Genomic DNA, 21,372 nt, shown 5'->3' with positions numbered 1-21,372 from the left:
GGTCCATTAAACTACTTAACCTGGCAATTATGGGACAGAAAGCCTATCAATAAGCAAAAGGCCTCTCAATAACTTGTAAAAATAACACTTTAAAATGCAAACATTTGCTAAGTGCCATTGTAAGGTTCATCACTCAGTGATAGAAAAGAACAGCCTCTAGAACAGCAACAAAACTTTGCATAAGCCCAGGCTAGGATTCAAGTAAAGAATACTTACAGGTAAGGGTGTAACGGTACATGTATTTGTATTGAACCGTTTCGGTTCGGGGTCCTCGGTTCGGGACGGAGGCGTACCGAACGAGTTTCTAACGTAATGTAACCCTTACTTTCCGAGGCTGTGAGTCGATCCGGTTACAGTTTTTTTTTATGTAGATTATATTTACTCCGTCTTCTCTACTATAATGAGGACCAACACGGTAGGACAGTATAAGAAACGTCAACAGCGCGACAACGTGGCTGCCGCGAGAATGCAGTGAAACCTGGGCGTTAAAGTCAATCAGCCAATGCACACCAGTCGCAGTGCAGCCACGTGTTAGACGCATCCCAGAAGCGACTCTACGCGACAAACAAGAAAAGAACGGGTTTAGAGTTTATTATTTAACGCGAGACGCGGCCCTCCTGCGTCAAGCTACCATCGGGCAGACCGGAAGCCACACGTGTAAAAACACGTTGGATCTGGTCAATTTTCAAACTAATATGCAATCGTAACCAGTGTTGTTAATAACGGCGTTACAATATAACGGCGTTACTAACGGCGTTATTTTTTTCAGTAGTGGGTAATCTAATTAATTACTTTTCTCATCTTGGCAACGCCGTTACCGTTACTGAGGACGGAAAGGCATGCGTTACTATGCGTTACTATATTGGTCGAAAAGTCTGAGGGAGACTGACTCACCGAGACGACAGAGCAGGAGCGGGGAGGAGGCAAGAAAGTTGTGACGCCGAGCAAACGCGATGCTAGGTAGCTCCAATAATACATGTTGTAGCCGATAGCCGGACAAACTACGCCCGCATGTTATGGTAGATATGGTAGATATCCCATATACTGTATATAGATATAACTCGATGCTAAATGACAGCCGCCATCTTAAAGCAGTAGGCTTTTTAGGACGGCTCTGTTGTAGAGAACCTTCCTCGCGGACCTAAGTAACTTTTTATCTAAAATACTTCTAAATCGGCAAAATCTTGACTTGAATCTATCTTTAAATGATGAAACAGTTTTAAAACTTTCATATGTCGAAAGTAGAGAGAAGGGAACTAATGCAATAATGGGAGCAATTTTAACAACTTTTAACAGTTGATTCAGGGTAAAGGGCAAATTAGGGTAAAGAATTGGGCTCGGGCCAATTGTACCAAAAACCTCCACAAAAAACTTCACATAGTGTGGCCAATGTTTTTTTTTTTTTTTTTTTTTTTTTTTTGAAGGAAAAAAAAAAAAAGTAATTATCACCAATTACTTTGCCAAGTAACTGATTACTCTTACATTCAGGTAATTGAGTTAGTAACGCAATTACTTTTTGGGAGAAGTAATTTGTAACTATAATTAATTACTTTTTTTCAGTAAGATTAACAACACTGATCGTAACCCACTTTTTGAGTCCATCAGATCTCTTCAGTGGTAGATCGGGGCACAGTTGACTTGTCTTTGTTGATTTACTGCAGTCTTCTCTGCTATAATAATTAGAGGTGTGCAAAATTTCCGATTCTTAGATTATTCGCGATTCGGCCGTGGAAGATTCGAGAACGATTCACAAACATCCAAATTCCGATTATTGAAATATGCCAAGTAAAGCAGAAGTACGACACACTCAGCGCGCCGCGCGGTCTTCGGTACGCAATTAGGGACGGAGCGAGAGTAGCAAAACATCATGCTTCTCATTACCCGGCCCCTCGGGTAACGCCAATGCTCAACTCACGGCTCTAGCTCAACTCATGCCACGAGATAAAAAAAACAACAACAACATACCTGACTGCTGCCGAAAAGCTGCTACAAGCCACATTATGTTACGGTAGATATCATTTATATAGGACTAGATGCATTATAGCTTCGGTATCGTTACCAGCACATCTACAAAAAACTAGATGCGGGCGTTAGTAACGGCCGCCATCTTAAAGCAGTACACTTCCCTGCAAGGCTGTTGTTGCGAACCTTCCAAGCGAACCTAATTAACTTTTTATCTAAAATACTCCTAGATCGGTAAAATATTGACTTGAATCTGTCTTTAAAATAGTTTTAAAACTTTTACATGTTGAAAGTAGACAAAAGAGAAATTATGGAATAACAGGAGCAATTTTAACAACTTTAACGGTTGATTCACAACATTAAATTAATTGAAAGTAGTTTAAAGCTGCTGATATAGAATGGGGACTGGAGTTTTTTATTTACTGTTATTTTTGTATATTTGTTTACTGCTATATGTTAACTTGATACTGAAATAGTAGTTTGGTTTAGCCTGAGAGGATTTTTGAACAATTTTGAAACTAATGTACAAAACAAATAAAAAAATTAAAAAATTTAAAAAAAAAAGGAGTGGGGTGCATCAATAATCGTTTTATAATCGAATCGGAGCCTCTGAATCGTAATCGTAATCGAATCGTTAGGTGCCCAAAGATTCCCAGCTCTAATAATAATAACCAACACGGCCCGTGTTCAATATAAAACCCTCCTACCACAACAAAACAAGTAGGAACTAATATTCACCTAGGAACTAAAGTTATACAACATAAAATATACAATATCAATGAATACTACATCACATTTGTAAAATATAAACACAAAATAAAGGCCATTTAAATAAAATAAATTGAAATGAGCTAAAACACCTGTAATTAAATAATAAGATCCTGCCTACACAATTAAATTTATTCATTTCTGTGTGGCGCTTTAACTTGAGAAAATCCATCAATAAACCTTTTGAAAACCGTTCATAAGAGAAAAAAAAAGATTCATTGAGGCATGTCATTTGTAAAATACGTGTTAAAATCTTTGCTTCCTGTTCTACGCATACTACCTCAAGAAAATACAATGCTTAAAAGTATGAGAGGGAAACATGCAAAAATAACAGTGACAATCTACCTCATATTTTGGTTGTCGTCACTGCTGATGAAAACACTAGCCAATCCAGTCAAAATGAAATGGGTGTCGAGTGTCTTCAACAGCACTATTCTAATACACTATTCTAATGGAAGAGTATATTGTTTTGTTTTGTTTTAATCTCATCATTGACACCTTTTTAACAACAATATATCGAATCTTGGTGGGAGCATATCAATAACCTATTGGGCTACAAGGTATCGTGACATCTCGCCTTTTCAATATATTGTCACACCCCTACTTCACATCAGGAAATATTTTTTGATCAGTTTTGTTTTTTGGGGCTCAAAACGAATTCGTCTACCGTCATTAGTCATTGCTAATGACCATGCATCGCTTCCATTGACGGCGATAATTCGAATTCAATGGCAGGAAATTAGTTAATTTTGAAGTAATCTGAGTGACTCTTAGAATTTCGGACACCAAAACAGCTAGCGCGTTTCATGAAGAGCACCAAGACTCTCACGGGATGTCATCCAAGTGCACGGCAAACAGTGGCGGCCGCCATCAATAATTTCAAGAGGCCGCTCTCTTCCTTAATGGCGGCGTCCCCCCACTCGTCCATCAATTCCCCCGGCCGCCGCGCTTCGGAGAAGTCGTAAAGCTACTCGGGCAAAGTCAAAGCGTTTTCCATTAAGCCGCGTCGATAGCCGAGCGGTCCGGCGGCCGCGGAACCGGCGGCCGGACTCGGAGACGTAATAAATGGACAATAGATGCGCATTAAGCGCACTCGTTAAGTCTTAACACGCACATCGTGCTGCCGTGCCAGCTTTGTTTTCAAGGTTGTTTAAGGTGGACTTTTGAATTATGCATAAGGGCGCATACGCGCTAGCAGCAATATTCATACGACAGCTGTTTTTGACTAGAATGATAAAACATGTTGATTAGATTTTGTCAAATTTTAATCATTTCTTCAGGTTTCGATTTAAAAAATAAAGGTGGACTGATTATTCGGGCCGATTAATATATTGTTTTAAAAAGGTGTCACTGTTAAAAAAAAAAAAAAAAAAAAACAACAGGTTGCTACCAAAATCTTCCATCAGCATAGTGTCTACTAGGGCGGCAGCTATCGATTATTTTAGTAGTCGATTAAACGATGAACTAATTCGAATAATCAACTAATCGCATAAGGAACATAAAACATTAAAATATCTGAGCTGAGCCTCAAACAATATTAAAAAATGAATAAATCAGGATCTTGGTACAACAAAAGAACAATTGGCTAAATTACATAGCAAAAGTCCGCTACCTTAAATGCTATAGAATGCTAACTTTTTTTTTTTTTTACAGTGCTCTTAAGAAATGGTTCCTAACAAATGGTTCAAACATATTCCCACAAAAAACTACTAAATATACCTACAAACTAAATTACGAATGCTTTAAAAAAAAACATTAGCTCAGTCAATAAAAAACTAAATGCAAACATTCCAACGCCACAATAATTTAACGAATACTCAAAGCAGAAACATTTAATTTTAATCTTTTTTCTTATCGAATTACTCGAGTTAATCGATTGATCGTTGCAGCACTAGAGTATGTTAGCTCTCTGGCTGCCATTGATGGCGCTCGACATCCAATTCATTTTGACGGGATTGGACGTATACCGCCGACAATGGCACTGAAACCAGAGCATGTCTTGTGGGCGTTTACAATTCACTTCCATGTTCATTTTAGTGCATTTATATATTACTTCCTGTTGATTTGGAGTGACTTCATATTCATTTGGGGACATTTCTTGAGTCTGTTCTTTTTCAGTAACGAAAACTCAACAGGAAGTGACCTGTAAATGCCCTAAATCAACAGGAGGTGGCTTGTATGTCCCAAAATAAACAGGATGTGACCTGTAAATGCTCTAAATCAACAGGAAGTGACCCGTAAATGCGCCAAAATCAATGGGAAGTGACCCGTAAATGCTCCAAACTAGGCATGCGCCGGTATGATATTCTGACGGTAGGATAAGCGTAAGCCAAAATTTCACGGTATCACGGTATTGCAGTTACAGCTCCAAAATGTGTTACCTTGAGGAATCTGGGTTGGGGAAAAAAAGTACATTGAACATTTTTATTTTTCAGAACATATAAGCAAATTGGAACATAAGTATATTGTTAAAATATATATATATTTTGTTTAAATAAGTAATAAAATATTCAAAATAAGATTAAAATAAATGCAGTCCTTTACGTGAGCCTAAACACACAGCCTTAGCTCAACATTATTACCATCAGAACAAAAATAATTGCATTTTTTTCTATAAACGGCACGTGTGTATGACTCGTGTCATGTTTACATTATACACACTCTTTCTCAACACAAACAGTTGCCAGAGAGAAAAAAAAAAACATGTTTTACCACCACTAGACACACTAAACATGCTGGAGTTAACTCTTGTAGCTGGTGGGAAATGTTCATGAGTGTTTACCAACCTTTAGTTTTGTATAAATGCAAAATCATATTTGAGGTATTGCCTTCTCGGCAGCCACCCTTCACAAACATGTTTCATAAGTCGGTTGGCCCTCCTCTTGTAACTTTTCTGTAGCCGAAGTATTTCCATACCGGCGATTTCGTTTTCTTCGATTAGGGGAAAAAGTTTCACCTCCTCCAGCCATCGTTTAGCACAGCTGACTCACTGACACTAAGCAACAACCGGTGGGGGAGGGCTTAGCCTCGCAGCTGCAAGCGAGGGATGTCTCCCTGCATTTTTGGGACATAACAAAATAGCTAATACCTTAGGGACGAAATGAGGGAAAATGTTTGCAGTTTTGAAATCATGGCGTTTTTAGACCACTGTATGCCTCGAAACCGGTAATCGACACATGTCTACTCCAAACTCAACAGGAAGTGAGTGACCTGTAAATGCTAAAAAATCAACAGGGAATGACCTGTAAATGCCCCAAAATCAACAGGAAGTGACCTGTAAATGTGCCAAACTCAACGGGAAGTGACCTGTAAATGCATCAAATTTAACGGGAAGTGACCCGTAAATGCCCCCAAATTAACAGGAAGTGACCCGTAAATGCCCCAAAATCAACAGTACCTGACCTGTATATGCCCCAAAATCAATAGGACCTGACCTGTAAATGTGCCAAAATCAATAGGACGTGATCTGTAAATTACACAAAATCAATCAGAAGTGAGCTGTAAACATGCTAAAATCAATGGGAAGTGACCCGTAAATGCGCCCAAAATCAATAGTGACTTGTAAATGCCCCAAAATTAATTGGGAGTGACCTGTAAATGCCCCAAAATTAATTGGGAGTGACCTGTAAATGCCCCAAAATTAACAGGGAGTACGCCCCAAAATCAACAGTACCTGACCCGTAAATGCCCCAAAATCAACACTACCTGACCTGTATATGCCCCAAAATCAATAGGACCTGACCTGTAAATGTGCCAAAATCAATAAGACGTGATCTGTAAATTACACAAAATCAATCAGAAGTGAGCTGTAAACACGCTAAAATCAATGGGAAGTGACCCGTAAATGCGCCCAAAATCAATAGTGACTTGTAAATGCCCCAAAATTAATTGGGCGTGACCTGTAAATGCTCCAAAATTAATTGGGAGTGACCTGTAAATGCCCCAAAATTAACAGGGAGTACGCCCCAAAATCAACAGTACCTGACCCGTAAATGCCCCAAAATCAACAGGAAGTGACGCGTAAATGCGCTAACTCAACCGGAAGTGACCTGTAAATGCCCCCAAATTCAACATGACGTGACCCTTAAATGCCCCAAAACAAAAGTAAGTACCGCCAGTCAAGAGGAAATGATGTGAAATGCCCCAAAATGCCCTTATTACCCGGCTTTCGCTGCCATTCCTCCCACTTCAAACGGATTGGACGTCTACTGGTGATAAACTCATTTCACAGCAGAAAGATGAAAGATGAAGCTTGTTTTTCTGTTTGTTAGTTTTGTTGAATTTCCTAGAATGGACTTTGTTTGGCTTGGCCTCACTATTATGCTAGTGTAAGATTTTTTTCGCGTCAGTGATTAATCACTTTGGCCGCTCGTCTTATTTTTCATCATTTTTCATGTTGCTGGCAGCCACGCTAAAAGAAAGAACGAGCGGTCTTTCCAAATATTCTGCGGTAAATCATCTCAGTCAGCGCGATATATAGCAATTAGATGTCAACTCGATGTCCGGTGAGCGGCTTTCTAACATCAAGTGAATAAGTTTAGGCATAAAAGTGTACATGAAGACACGTAACGCTTGCCAAAAGTGCATTTAGTGTCAGTTTTGCTTCCAGATCACATTAAATGGCTTGGTCACGCTATAACCGGCTTAAGCTAGCCTGTCTCATGCATGTCACATTTTGCTAAAAAGATGAAAAATGTTTCCGTCAAACATATAAATATCAAATATGAAAAGACGTCAAGAAGTCATTGACGGCAATAGACGTCCTAAAAATAAAAATGAGTGAACTTATAATGTAGTATACATTTATGATAAATAAAATTCAATGTTCTTTGTTGGACTCTATAAAATGTTTCGCCCTCAAAAATTGTTCTTTATTTTGAAAAAAATATATACATATATTGAAAATGTGACATCCCCAAATGGACAACTTCCTACTTCAAAAATGGAAAATTGCTGACATAAAACATGTGAAAAAAAGAAATGGTTTTCATCTCAAAGTGTGAGTTTGTTTTCTATTTACAGTGATACCTCAGCTCACGAACGCTTAAGCTCACGAACTTTTCGCCTCAAGAACATTAAATTCCCTTTATCATGGCAAAATATCCCATGTTTCTCTACGAAACATTTCATTGCAAACTAATGTCCTTATTACACTTATCTCACAGTCAAAATGAATTGGGTGTCTAAAGTTTTCGTCTTTTTTTGACAGGTCGCCCCGGGAAGCGCTCCACCATGCCCGACTCACCTGCGGATGTCAAAACACAATCCAGGTTGACCCCGCCCACCATGCCGCCCCCGCCCACCACGCAAGGAGCCCCCCGAAACAGCTCCTACACGCCCACCACTCGTGAGTAATCTCTTCCAGTAGCTAAGGGGCGGGGCCGAGACACGCTGATGTCACACCTACTTGAAGCTAATCACAGTATTGACTCGCAAGTGCGCGCGTTCCTGAAGAGTCAATGAATCAAAGCTGAAGATGCGGCGCAATTAAACATGGCGGAGAGGCGGACAGCGCCCGAGGGGGGTCGCAGGGTGGGGGTGGGGGGGTCTCTTCCTTTCTTTGATTTGCGCCGTGACTTGAATTGTTAGCAGATGTGACGCCGAAGCATCTCTTGTTTGGACAGTAGCCAGAGGGGGAGTCGACACTTAATCTCATTAGAGTCGCACACACACACTCGGTGGATGTACAAAGACACGTGCACATTTTTAATAACAATATTTATGCTCCGCTTAAAAAAAAGAAAATCAATGAGGTAAAAAAGGGGTTAAAATGCGGTTTTGTAATGAGAAATCCTTTTTAAAAGCATCATAGAAATAAAACGTTATGTGCGATTTTGTGCTTTTAAAATGGTTTTGATATTCTGTTTTTAAAGTCACTTTGGTTCTATGCATTTTTTGTTTTTGTTTTTTTATGTGAAAACGTCATAGAAATTAGTGCTCCAATGATTAATCGAATAGCCCGAGTAATTCGATTAGGAAAAAAGCTTTGGATCAGATTTTGCTGCTTCGAGGCATCGTTGAATTTGAATGGTGTTGTAATGGTTTGTTTTGAAAGTGTTCACATTTAGTTTGATTGATTTGGGTGGATACTCTGAAATGGTATTTAAGAAAATAGTACATGAGGATCTAAGTACAACAAAAGAACAATTAGCTAACTTGCATAGCAACAGTCCGCTAGCTTAAATGGTATAAAATGCTAACTTTTTTTTTTTTTTTAACAATGCTCATAAATCGTTCAAATACATATTCCAATGAAAAAAATGCTAAATGTACTTCCGAACTAAATAACGAATGCATAAACTAACAAATTAGCTCAAAATAAAACTGAGCTCATGTTGGTCTTAACAGGGAGCAGCTGGATTCAGTCATGATAAATGAGTTATACCATATTCACTGTTGTAACTAGTGGGAAGCGTATCCACACAAATCAATAAAACTAAATACAAAGGCTTTCAAAACAAACCATTATAACGCCACTGAAACGATTTCTCGAAACAGCAAAATTTGATCCAAAGCTATTAATCGTTCCAGCACTAAATACGATATGTAATAATTAGGGCTGTCAAACGATTAAAATTTTTGATCGAGTTAATTACAGCTTAAAAATTAATCGGAATGAATCGCAATTCAAACCATCTGTAAAATATGCCATATTTTTCTGTAAATTATTGTTGGAATGGAAAGATAAGACACAAGACGGATATATACATACATTCAACATACGGTACATAAGTACTGTATTTGTTTATTATAACAATAAATTAACAAGATGGCATGAACGTTATTAACATTCTCTTAAAGCGATCCATGGATAGAAAGACTTGTAGTTCTTAAAAGATAAATGTTAGTACAATTTATAGAATTTTATATTAAAACCCTCTTAATGTTTTTGTATTATTAAAATTTGTAAAATTTTCAATCAAAAAATAAACTAGTAGCTCGCCATTGTTGATGTCAATAATTACACCATGCTCACTCATGGTACTAACCCATAAAATCAGTTGGACCCAAGCGCCAGCAGAGGGCGCCAAACACCAAAAAACAAGTAACAAGCGGACATGACACTGTACTGTCATTTTAATCTGTTTGAGCGGGGCATGTGCGTTAATTGCGTCAAACATTTTTAACGTGATTAATTTAAAAAATTGATTACCGCCCGTTAACGCGATAATTTTGACAGCCCTAGTAATAATATATCTCCATTTGTCTAAAGGCGAGTTTTTTGTTCTATCCATTTAAGTGACTTTTTTTTTTTCCCCTTCAGTGACCAACGGCAGCAGCAGCCACTCTCCCACGGCGCTAAATGGTGCGCCGTCGCCACCCAACGGTTACGGCAATGGCCCCGGCTCGTCGTCACTGGCCAATCAGCAGCTTCCGCCGGCATGCGGCGCGCGGCAGTTGAGCAAGCTCAAGCGCTTTCTGACTACCTTGCAGCAATTCGGAAACGACATCTCGCCCGAGATCGGAGAACGCGTGCGCACGCTGGTCCTGGGCTTGGTGGTATGTCAACAATATTGTGTGATGTCGTTGTTGTTGTTTTTTTTTTTTTTATGTGTTCGCCGTGTTTTCTCAGAGGTAACGCCGGCGCTAATGAGGCGTTTTTGTGGCGGCAAGTGCAATCTGGGCCAACAGATGCAACTAAACTCAGTCTTGGGAATGCCCTGTTTTTATATTTCCTGGCCTCGCGCTGTCAATCATTTTGTTGTCCCTGCTAATGATGGCTAACCTGACAAACACTTTGTTCGGAATGATTAAGTCATTCACTGCCATTGTTTCATGGCTGCCAACCTCTCCCAGATGAAATGAATTGGACGTCTATCGGCAACAATTGTCGACAATGAGTGCAGCTGATGGTATATTCGTGCTGTAATTTAGGGCTGCAACTATCGATTCTTTAGGTAGTCGATTAGTCTAACAGTTAGAATAATTGAGTAGTCGGATTACGAACATTTAATGAGTTGTAGAATAACTTTTAGGATGTGCACAACAAACAAGTGTTTATGCTTGCAATATTTACTTTGCCTTACTGAAATTACACTTTCAAAAGAGCATTAAATGCAAATTAAAAATAAAATGCGGGAGTGTTTCTTCACATTATGTAGTATTACATCTAAAAATAAATTAAAATACTTAAGCTTAGCCTCAAACGATTTAAAAAATAATAAATGAGATCGAATTGACTAACTTGGATAGCAAAAGTCTGCTATCTTAAATGCTATAAAATGCTAACGTTTTTTTTTTTTTTTTTTACAAAGCTCTGAACACATTGTTCAAACACAAATTCCATCAAAAAACTGCTAAATAAACTAAAAAACGAATATATTAACAAACATTTTAGCCCAAACAAAAACATACCTTATGTTGGTCTTAACGGGGAGCAGCTGGATTCAGCCATGTTAGATGAGTTATGGCATATTCACTGTTGCCCTGAGGGCAGTCTATCCACCCAAATCAATAAAACTAAATGCAACACTTTGAAAACAAACCATTAAAACGTCGTCACTCTAATTATATGAATCCTCGAAGCAGCAAATTTGATTCAAAGGTTTTTTCTAAATAAATTACTTGAGTTAATCGATTAATTGTTGCAGCACTGCTGTAATTCCTGACAATAATTTTCATAATTATCGGTCTTTTTAAAAAAATTTTATAGGGTGCCATTTGGACGTAACAGAGTGGACAATAACAGAGGGACATTTTGTGCTAAAACTAGCCCTCAGCCTGGCTTTGCTAGCAAAGTAGCTAACATGACTTTGGATAATAGATGAGAAATTTTACAAATAAACCTTTTGAAATGACTCAGTTAATTTCATTTCTTTGGTGTATAGCTTTAACAGAGTGGACACGTTATAATCCACTTCACAAAATGTACTACATAAAACTGCTAAATCATAGTAGAAAGGAGGTAAAAAAGAAAATTCCTTGCTACAGTTGAATTTTCCCGCCACTTGTGTGCTGTTATCGCAGAAGAGTGATGTCATCTATAAATGGGCAGTTTTCTTCAAATTAAATTATATATTTTGATTTAAAAACCAAACATGATTAATGATAGTTTATCAAGGACAATAAAATCATAATTATTTTGGAATTTTTTCTACTTACCGTAATTTTTAGACTATAAGCCGCGACTTTTTTTCCTTCATTTTGAATCTTGCGGCTTATAGTCTAGTGCGGCTTTGTCAGATAACATGAAATGACATCTGTCATAAGCTAGGGGTATGCCATCTTAGGCATCCCTTGATTCGATTCGATTACGATTCAGGGTGCTACGATTCGATTATTGAACGATGATTATCAATGCATCATACATTACTCATTAATAAAGTAGCCAAACAAATTTATATCCCTTATTTATTTAAAATATCCTAATGATTCAACAGGAATGATGGAAACATGCCCATACAACAAAAATTTGCCCTTAAACTCTTTTTTTTTTTTTTGTTTGTTTTGTTTTTGGGTTTTTTTTCTCCAAGAAATTGCAAAAACATAACCATTTGAAAGGGAGTACGTATTTCACACACACAGCTGACCTTGACATGCTCTTTTTCACAAGAAGGTGCGAAAACATTAGCTGTTTCAACAGCAATACTTATTTCTCCCAACAATACAATAAAATTTACACTGGTGAAATGAATTCCACATTTTCTGGAAACAAAGTGTCTTTAGAAATAGACTTAACAAACTTTGTTTTCACAGATTTGTGTACTATTTCGCATGTTTGTAGTGTTCCCGCAGTACTTAAGACTGGTTTTAAATGTTCTGCATCTGGAATTACTTTTGTACACCACCAAACATCGCACAACTTGACATGGAAATACATGTTAGCGAAGTCCCTAATTAGCATAGCGCTCGGCGCTAACTAGTAAAGTCTCAAAAACAACAACAGTAACAGCAAAACAGTATAAGAGGGTTCGTGTACTCACCTCTGATAGACGGACATGGGACTTAGCAAAACACTAGGGACTTTTTCCAATTAACACAACTTGAACCTACTGCTGGACAACTGAAAGACAAGGAGCAACGAACTATCTCTCTTCCCTTTTAAAAAATAACTTATGCGCAGAAGATGACCCAAAGCGTGACCGCTGGGTCCCTGCCTGTCTCATACACAAATTTATTTTCAAGTCTTTTGAAAGGGAGTAAATCTCTCACTCAGTAACCAGCTGCATCCATCATAACGTTGTGCTGGCCGTCCGTTAAAGGTGTCCGGGCGGCAGACATTTCATGAATTACGTTCCGCTGCGAGCGGCTGTCATACAGTTATTAGGGAAAATCATCGTATTTGAACGTTTATGAATCGTAATCGAATCGTCACGTGTCGAATTGCGATGCAGCTAATAATCGATTGTTTTGGGTGCACACCCTTATTATAAGCATTCATCAACGCTCAGGACAGTTTCATGTCATAATTATGATTGTCCAATGACAGTGTTATGGCGCCGATGACAAATAAAGTGTTACCAAATACCATAACTAGCAATTAATGAAACAACTGGAACAGTAACTGAAGAAATGATGAGCAGAGAACATGAATTTTGATTGTTATTTATATCTGTAGCGCTGCAATGCATGCTAGGAGGCATTTTGGACAACAACAGTGTTGACAGCAGGTGGCAGTAGAGGTTGACTGACTCCCTCAAGGGAGCAGTGATGGCCAAATGAAGCTTCTTGAAGCAATGAAGCTTTTCAGCCAATTGGTTCAATGGTTCATGGTGGTTCATTTGGCAGTCTTATGGTGCTGCTGTCAAATAAAGTGTTCCCGGTTAATATCTTTTGGTGTAAATATTCTATAATACAATGAGGACAGCTGCAGTTTATAGTCATATGAACAAATGCCGTTTTCGTGCAAGTTTGGTGGGTGGCGGCTTATAGTCAGGTGCGCTTTTTAGAGCCAAAATTACGGCATATTAGTTATGTTATAGACTGAATTTGAATGAAACACACTACAAAATTCCACAAAAACCTTTTACCAGAAGCAAATTAAATATAATAAGAATTTAGGGAACACAAATGGCACCCTATTAAAAATGACCCATATATTTATATTCTAATATATACTTTTAAAATAGTATTCAAATAGCCAAAAATAATTGCTTAAATATTTAATAATCCAAATAGAAAACTAGGGGAAAAAAGATGCATTGCATTCAAAGATAGTCCTAAAATACTTTCATCTTCATTATCATACGCGCACTTGTATTTGTGTGGCCGACGTTATTTCCCTCCAAGGATAGTAAACATGAAGCGACTGCTATGTTGAACAAGCGTCGAGTTGTTTTGCACTCGCTCCATTCGTTTGTTTTCGTCAAATAAAGGAAGATATTTGTTCCTCTCAGCTTGTACATATGCTTCCTGTTAGCCGACGCGCACACGCCGCATACTTTGACTTGCGCTCCCTCTCCCAGAGAGCCGTATTATCCCTTAATGGCTTCCACATGGACTTATGTGTTCCGTCTGTGTGCGCGCAGAATTCCACGCTAACCATCGAGGAGTTCCACTGCAAACTTCACGAAGCCACCAACTTCCCCCTGCGACCTTTTGTCATCCCCTTCCTCAAGGTAGGTCTTCATTTTCAGTTTTTGCAGCTTATTAATGCATTTTTGCAGTACAAAAGAAACTAAACAAACACTTACAGGGCACTCATTTAAATGACTGGCTACCACTGACGATGGTGGACGTCCAGTCCATTTTGACGTTCGTTCATTCTCCCCCCCCTTCAGTCTAAATGGGTCAAACGTCCACCACCGTCAAAGGCTGTCAAACATAAGCGTTCACAGCCAATCTTACCAGTTTAACCCTTTCAGGGTTAAATCACTACAGTGTTCATCTATTCAAAAGTTATCGTTAGCCTAGTTCTGGGGTCGGGAACCTTTTTGGCTGAGAGAGCCATGAACACCACATATTTTTAAATGTAATTCTGTGAGAGCCATACAATATGTTTAAAACTAAAAATACAAATAATATGTGCATTTTAATGTAATTTCAACACTTTTAAAGTACAATAAGTCTCTGAATTATGTTTAGTAACTTATAAATAATAATAATTAAATAAAATACTAATTAAATAATATTAAGATAATTATCTTATTATTTTGTGTCCACAGATAGACTGTTGTACTTACGGTTTTAAACCAGCAGAGGGGAGGCATTCGCTCCGTGGCGTGCATGGGCAATGAATGTTCGCATTTTAGAGCGAATAAGAAATCAGCCGTCTTGGCAGCAATGTGAGACGGACGTTGTAAACTAGTATTTTTTTCTAGTTTGAGGTGAGAAAAAAAGAGTATAATTTGACTGTGTATATTAGTGGATTGCTTTATTTTATAATGATTGTGATGTGTGCTGTGTGTTAATATAGTTAAGAAATATGTTAATCGTTAAGTATTGTAATGTCTGTAACTATTTGTGGGCCCTTGAAGAGGCCATCAGACGGCAGAGTAGTGATGTAGCGGGAAGCAAGGAGGAGACAGCGTACGGCGTGAGAGCGAAGTTAGCATGTTGCGGATAACGCTGTTATTTTATTATTTCTGTGGTTACCACAATAAAGTTGGAAAGACATCACCGACTCCTCTCCTTCCTATTTCCCCATTCGGGGCTATTACAGTATGTTTATGTGTGACTGCAGATGTGTTCGTAATGGCGAGCGGACGACGAGTGAATACTAGTAGTGTCTAAAAATCAGAAGTTAAATGTTTTGTCACAAAAACTTGTATTTGTTTATTAATATAATTATGTAAGAGTCCACATTTTAGAACGAATAAGAAATGAGCCGTCTGTGTGCAGCAATGCGAGACGGACGTTGTTTTTTTTTCTTGTTTCAGCTGTACAAGAAAAATGAAAATAAAGCAAATTTAAATGTGAAGCAACAGACTGAAGCATTTAATCCCTGTCCGCACCACGCTACAGATCCATGGCTATTATTTCAACCGACTGTCACACGCATCATCAGACTTCAGACGTTCTCCACTTCCACACCTGTATTGTCTGTAGTGTCCCAAATGTCGCCTGATCACTGGGTTTGCCAATGGACTTACTGGTTGCTCTTTTTAACACCTCCCCTGTGGCTCTTACACCCGCCAGGTTTCTCCCGAGGTCCTAGCGCCGTTGCCATTACATAACGAAACTTTTTTTTGTTTTTTTTGTTTTGTTTTTTTAATAACTGAAGATTTGTCTGCGAGCCAGATGCAGTCATCAAAACAGCCATATCTGGCTCGCGAGCCATAGGTTCCCGACCCCTGGCCTAGTTAGTGATTGATTAGCAAGTGTAATGATTTCATGACAGCTGTAATTTTTAATCATATTTTTAAGAACTGTGGATGAGCTGTAGCTTCCTGACTGATTTTTTGTTAAGGAAATGCACCATTTCAATAATTAATCTGCTAAGAATGAATGCATGGATAGGTTCGTCAACGTCGTGTTTGGACAGAAGGTCCTTTAGTGTTTTTTTTTTTAAATAAATGAAACGTCGACCTTCCCATGCAGGCCAATTTGCCGCTCCTGCAACGGGAGCTCCTTCACTGCGCCCGCCTGGCCAAACAGAACCCGGCTCAGTACCTGGCCCAGCACGAGCAACTCCTGCTGGACACCAGCACGTCGTCGCCCGTCGACTCTTCTGAGCTCCTCCTGGACGTCAACGACAACGGCAAGAGGCGAACGCCTGACAGGTAATACGTGCTGACAGGTATTTGGACTGACAACTAGTTGAATGACACCTCTTTAATATTTTGAGGGGTCTGTATCGCTTTCACCGGGACTAATTAACTTTGAGGATGGTGGCAGGAACCCTGTCACACAAAAAATTACAAATGTACTCACTGCTTTACGACTTATGTCACTTCCCCCTTTCCCTATTAATTTTAAAGACGGAAGGCGATGCTTAAGCTTTCGTGCGAATTCTGCAAAGATGGCAGAGCAGCAAAAATGACAAAAAGTTTTTTCCGAGGAGGAAAAAAAGGGAGGCTACCAGGATACTCAAGAATAAATATTGGCCTGGCTTTCACTCGCTGGCGTGATGACCCGGGTGTGGTGGGGGGGTTAGCCACATTAAGCCACACGGTTGCCAACCGTCATATGCTATTGCTTACCCACAACTGGATTCATTACCTTATAAATATTCATCCTTCACACAGCCGCTGGAAACAGAAATGTTGTTTAACTCATCTGCAGGCGACCATCATGATTTTACGACAATATGCGGATGTGCGCTGGTCCTCATGGGAAATACAGTCTTCCTTAAGGCAAAACACTACCGCTGTTGTCCACCGGCGTCGCTAAAATTGACTAAAACTGAAAAGTTACAAAGTGTTGCTTTAATTCATTGGATGCCATTGACTGTGCTGGAATTCATTTTGAGTTTGAGGGTGTGACTGAATGAACGTGGGTCACTTCCTGTCCATTTTAAAAGGTGCTATACAAGTATAACTCCATTACCATTACCAACCCAGAATCAACAGGAAGTGCCAGAAATGCAAAAAAGTAGTAGTAGTAACACAAAACCAACAGCAAATGACCTGAAATGCCCCCAAATTAACTAACTGGCTGCCATTGACGGCCATGGACGGCCGATTCATTTTGACTGGGAAGCGGTGAATGAACATTTTGGAACACTCCCGAGTCACTTCCTGTTCAGTTACCCAAAATCAACAGGAAGTGATCCATAAATGCCCCACAGTCAACAGGAAGTGACCCATAGATGGCTCCAAAATCAACATTAAGGGGCTGTTTACATGAGGACTCTCGGAGAATACGAAAAATTTCAAATTTGCATTTATATGGGCCCGTCTCCTTTCGAACAATATCTCAATTCCACATGAAAACGATGTAGTATTCATGCCAGGCCCTAAGGGGGCAGTGCAGATTTACAAGGCGACAGCGAATGATGCACTTTGACCCCACCAAAGTTCCTCAGAAAAAAATATGCCCGCCCACTCGAAGCGATGGCATTTGTCTTTTGTTCAAAAAGGCACAAAAATGGAAACATTCAACATATTAAATTTAAAAATATTAGTAAAACAGTAAATTAAAGCCGGCATTCCGCCATATTTGCTGTTTTTAATGTTTAGTAGTACCGCTGCGCACGCCCAAAGTGAAGTGTACGAGTGCTGACGTTATCGGCGCGGTGTCACGCCGATAACGCCGCGGGAGCCTTTGATATGCATGCGGAGCAAGCCCCCCTCAATCCCCCGCAATCAAATTCTTCCACTTTGGAGGCAGGATTCAGAATTTTTCGTCTTCGCCAACCCCATATGCATGCGAGGCCACTCCGCAACACAGTCATTGCGTCTTCGTGTCGCAGAGTCGCCATGTAAACTGCCCAGAAGTCACCCAAAAACAACAAATGACCGGAAATGCCCTAAAATTAACTCATTAGCTGCCATTGACAGCCATAGACGTCCAAACCGTTTGACATGGGAGGGTAACAGCAGTTCGTTGATTCACTGGCACCCTCCCAGTTGAAACGAATTGGACGTCTACTCATGATAAACTCAATTCAATTCATTCTGGAATGATTTCCTGAGCCCCGATGATTGTTGTAGGGCTTTATCGTGAGATGATCGTTATCGTGAGCTACCCAGAGATTCCCACCCCTACTTTTAAATAACGTTGGAATAGCAAAATGGGGGTGCGCGAAGAGGGAGGCTGGGAATGACGGAGGAGGAAAGCAGCATATGGAGAGTCGTGGATGAGCATTAGAAGCCCATAAAAACAGCTCATTAACAAGTTCAATCTGTTCATGGGAAGGAGGGTGATGATGCTGCCGCTGGTGCGATTTCACTGTCAACGCACGCACACGCAGCCCATATGTGCAATCTCACACATCCGCATCCACCTGGCTGCAACAAAATTCTACTTGTGGGAATATGGAGGCATACGTGCCTGTCTATACATTCAGCTGGTAATAGCGTAGGCAAGTGAAAATGCGGATTAAGTTAAAGAAATGATCTCCTCTGCTGCCATGGACGGTGATAGACGTCCAATTCATTGGGCTTGAATGAATGTTCGTAGATCACTATCAGTGGAAACTGAAACGTGACTGAATAATGAATATTATTTTCACTCAAGGTAAAAAAAAATTCATTAAAATATGTAAAGTAATGCTACATAGAATATTTAACTCATAGTATTGCTCTTATTGAATTAACAATACTCATAGCTACAAAGTACATTTTAACCTGAAGAATTCTTTCAAATTAAAAGTATCAACACAGATTAAATATTATTTATATATATACAGTATGTATATATTCACATACACTGTTGGCCAAGAGTATTGGCACCCCGACAATTCTGTCAGATAATGCTTAATTTCTCCCAGAAAATGATTGCAATTACAAATGCTTTGGTTTTAATATCTTCATTTATTTTGCTTGCAATGAAAAAACACAAAAGAGAATGAAAATAAAATGAAATCATTATTGTTTTGCACAAAACTCCAAAAACGGGCCAGACAAAAATATTGGCACCCTCAGCCAAAAACTTGGTAGCACAACATTTAGACAAAATAACTGCGAATAAACGCTTCCGGTATCCATCAATGAGTTTCTTACAATGCTCTGCTGGAATTTTAGACCATTCTTCTTTGGCCAACTGCTCCAGGTCTCTGAGATTTGAAGGGTGCCTTCTCCAAACTGCCATTTTCTGATCTCTCCCAGATGTTATTCTGTCCTGGCGTTACGTTGGGTGTAACGAGTAGACAGATAGCGAACAAGAAAGAGAAGGAAGATAGGATTTGGTAACTTCACTTCCAATGCGTTTTTACTGAACTTCCTTTGCACAGATTTCCTCTTATTATCTTGTAAAACTTTAACACACAAAAGATACATAGCATTTAAATAAACAGAAGCATATTGTTAAATATTTTTTTTATACTACACCAACTGTACTGCACAATAATCATTAACATAAGTCATATAAATCAACAAGATAACCATTATCAGCTAACTGCTAGGTTGTGTTAGCAGTAGCGCTAGCTCTCGATAGCATTAGCTCGTGATCAGCATTAGCTCGCATTTAGCTTTAGTTCGCAATTAGCATTAGCTCGCTAGACAGCATAATGTAACATATGTAAAACAAAAACAAATGACAAGCCCTAGAACTTACTGATGGATCTACTCCAAGGGTCTTAAAACATGCGTGTGCGTGAATGTGTGCCTTGAGATGAAGTAGGTATGTATGTGGAAATGAATGAGCCCGACAAAGCTTAAAGGAACAGTACACCAAAAACATATTGCTCACTGACAGGTGTCAGAACAGATGTTCTGTGGGATTCAGGTCTGGACTCATTGCTGGCCACTTTAGAAGTCTCCAGTGCTTTTTCTCAAACCATTTTCTATTGCTTTTGTGAAGTGTGTTTTGGGTCATTGTCCTGCTGGAAGACCCATGACCCCTGAGGGAGACCCAATTTTGTCACACTGGGCCCCACATTATACTGTAAAATTTGTTGGTAGTCTTCAGACTTCATAATCCCATGCACACAGTCAAGCAGTCCAGTGCCAGAGGTAGCAAAGCAACCCCAAAACATCTGGGAACCTCCGCCATGTTTGACTGTGAGGACCGTGTTCTTTTCTTTGAAGGCCTCGTTTTTTTTCCCTGTAAACTCTATGTTGATGCTTTTTCACAAAAAGCTCTACTTTCGTCTCATCTGACTCGAGAACATTCTTCCAAAAAGTTTTTGGCTTTCTCAGGTAAGTTTTGGCAAACTCCAGCCTGGCGTTTTTATGTCTCTGGGTCAGAAGTGGGGTCTTCCCAGGTATCCTACCATAGAGTCAGTTTTCATTCATACGCCGACGAATAGTACGGATTGACACTGTTGGATAGTATCCTCGGACTGCAGGACAGCTTGAACTTGTTTGGATGATAGTAGAGGTTCTCTATCCACCATCCAAACAATGTTTCGTTGAAATCTCTCGTCAATTTTTTTTCCCGTCAACATCTAGGGAGGTTAGCCACAGTGCCATGGGCTTTACACTTATTGGTGACACTGCGCACAGAAGACACAGGAACATTCAGGTCTTTGGAAACGGACATGTAGCCTTGAGATTGCCCATGCTTCCTCACAATTTTTCTTCTCAAGTCCTCGGACAGTTCTTTGGTCTTCTTTCTTTTCTCCATGCTCAATGTGGTACACACAAGGACACGGGACAGAGGTTGATCCATTTTAACTGGCTGCAAGTGTGATTTAGTTATTGCCACCATCTGTTATGTGCCACAGGTAAGTAACAGGTGCTGTTAATTACACAAATTAGAGAAGCTTCACATGATTTTTCGAAGGGTGCCAATACTTTTGCCCGGACCATTTTGGAATTTTTTGTAAAACGATAATGATTTTTAAAATTCTTTTCCCATTCTTTTTTGTGTTTTTTCAATGCAAGCAAAATCAATGAAGATCTTACTACCAAAGCATTTGTAATTGCAATCATTTTCTGGGAGACCAAAAAGCACTATCTGACAGAATTGTAGGGGTGCAAATACTTTTGGCCAGCAGTGGACATATATACAGTATATATATACGTATATATGCGTGTATGCATATACTGTATATATAGATCTTCAAGAAATTGATAACAATGTTCACAAAAAGTGGTAGATATCCCACAAACCACAATATAATTTATTCACTGAAATAGAAAAAGAAATTAACCACCA

General features: G+C 39.2%; 1 protein-coding gene across 4 annotated transcripts in view; it reads left to right on the top strand.

Annotated features, from left to right (window-relative positions):
* Nucleotides 1–21,372, top strand: part of runx1t1 (RUNX1 partner transcriptional co-repressor 1) — a 94,538-nt gene that overhangs the window by 52,860 nt on the left and 20,306 nt on the right. For all 4 annotated transcript variants that reach the window (XM_057827805.1, XM_057827803.1, XM_057827804.1 and 1 more), the window contains exons 2-5: nucleotides 7,940–8,077; nucleotides 9,995–10,230; nucleotides 14,199–14,288; nucleotides 16,210–16,391. In XM_057827805.1, coding sequence (XP_057683788.1) covers nucleotides 7,940–8,077; nucleotides 9,995–10,230; nucleotides 14,199–14,288; nucleotides 16,210–16,391 — 646 coding nt within the window. The remainder of the gene's footprint in view (nucleotides 1–7,939; nucleotides 8,078–9,994; nucleotides 10,231–14,198; nucleotides 14,289–16,209; nucleotides 16,392–21,372) is intronic.

The sequence above is a fragment of the Corythoichthys intestinalis genome, chromosome 22, assembly GCF_030265065.1.
Source record: "Corythoichthys intestinalis isolate RoL2023-P3 chromosome 22, ASM3026506v1, whole genome shotgun sequence".
In the NCBI taxonomy this organism is placed as follows: Eukaryota; Metazoa; Chordata; class Actinopteri; order Syngnathiformes; family Syngnathidae; genus Corythoichthys; species Corythoichthys intestinalis.
The sequence above is the reverse complement of the archived record's forward strand: the minus strand, read 5'-3'. Positions and strand labels throughout refer to the sequence as shown.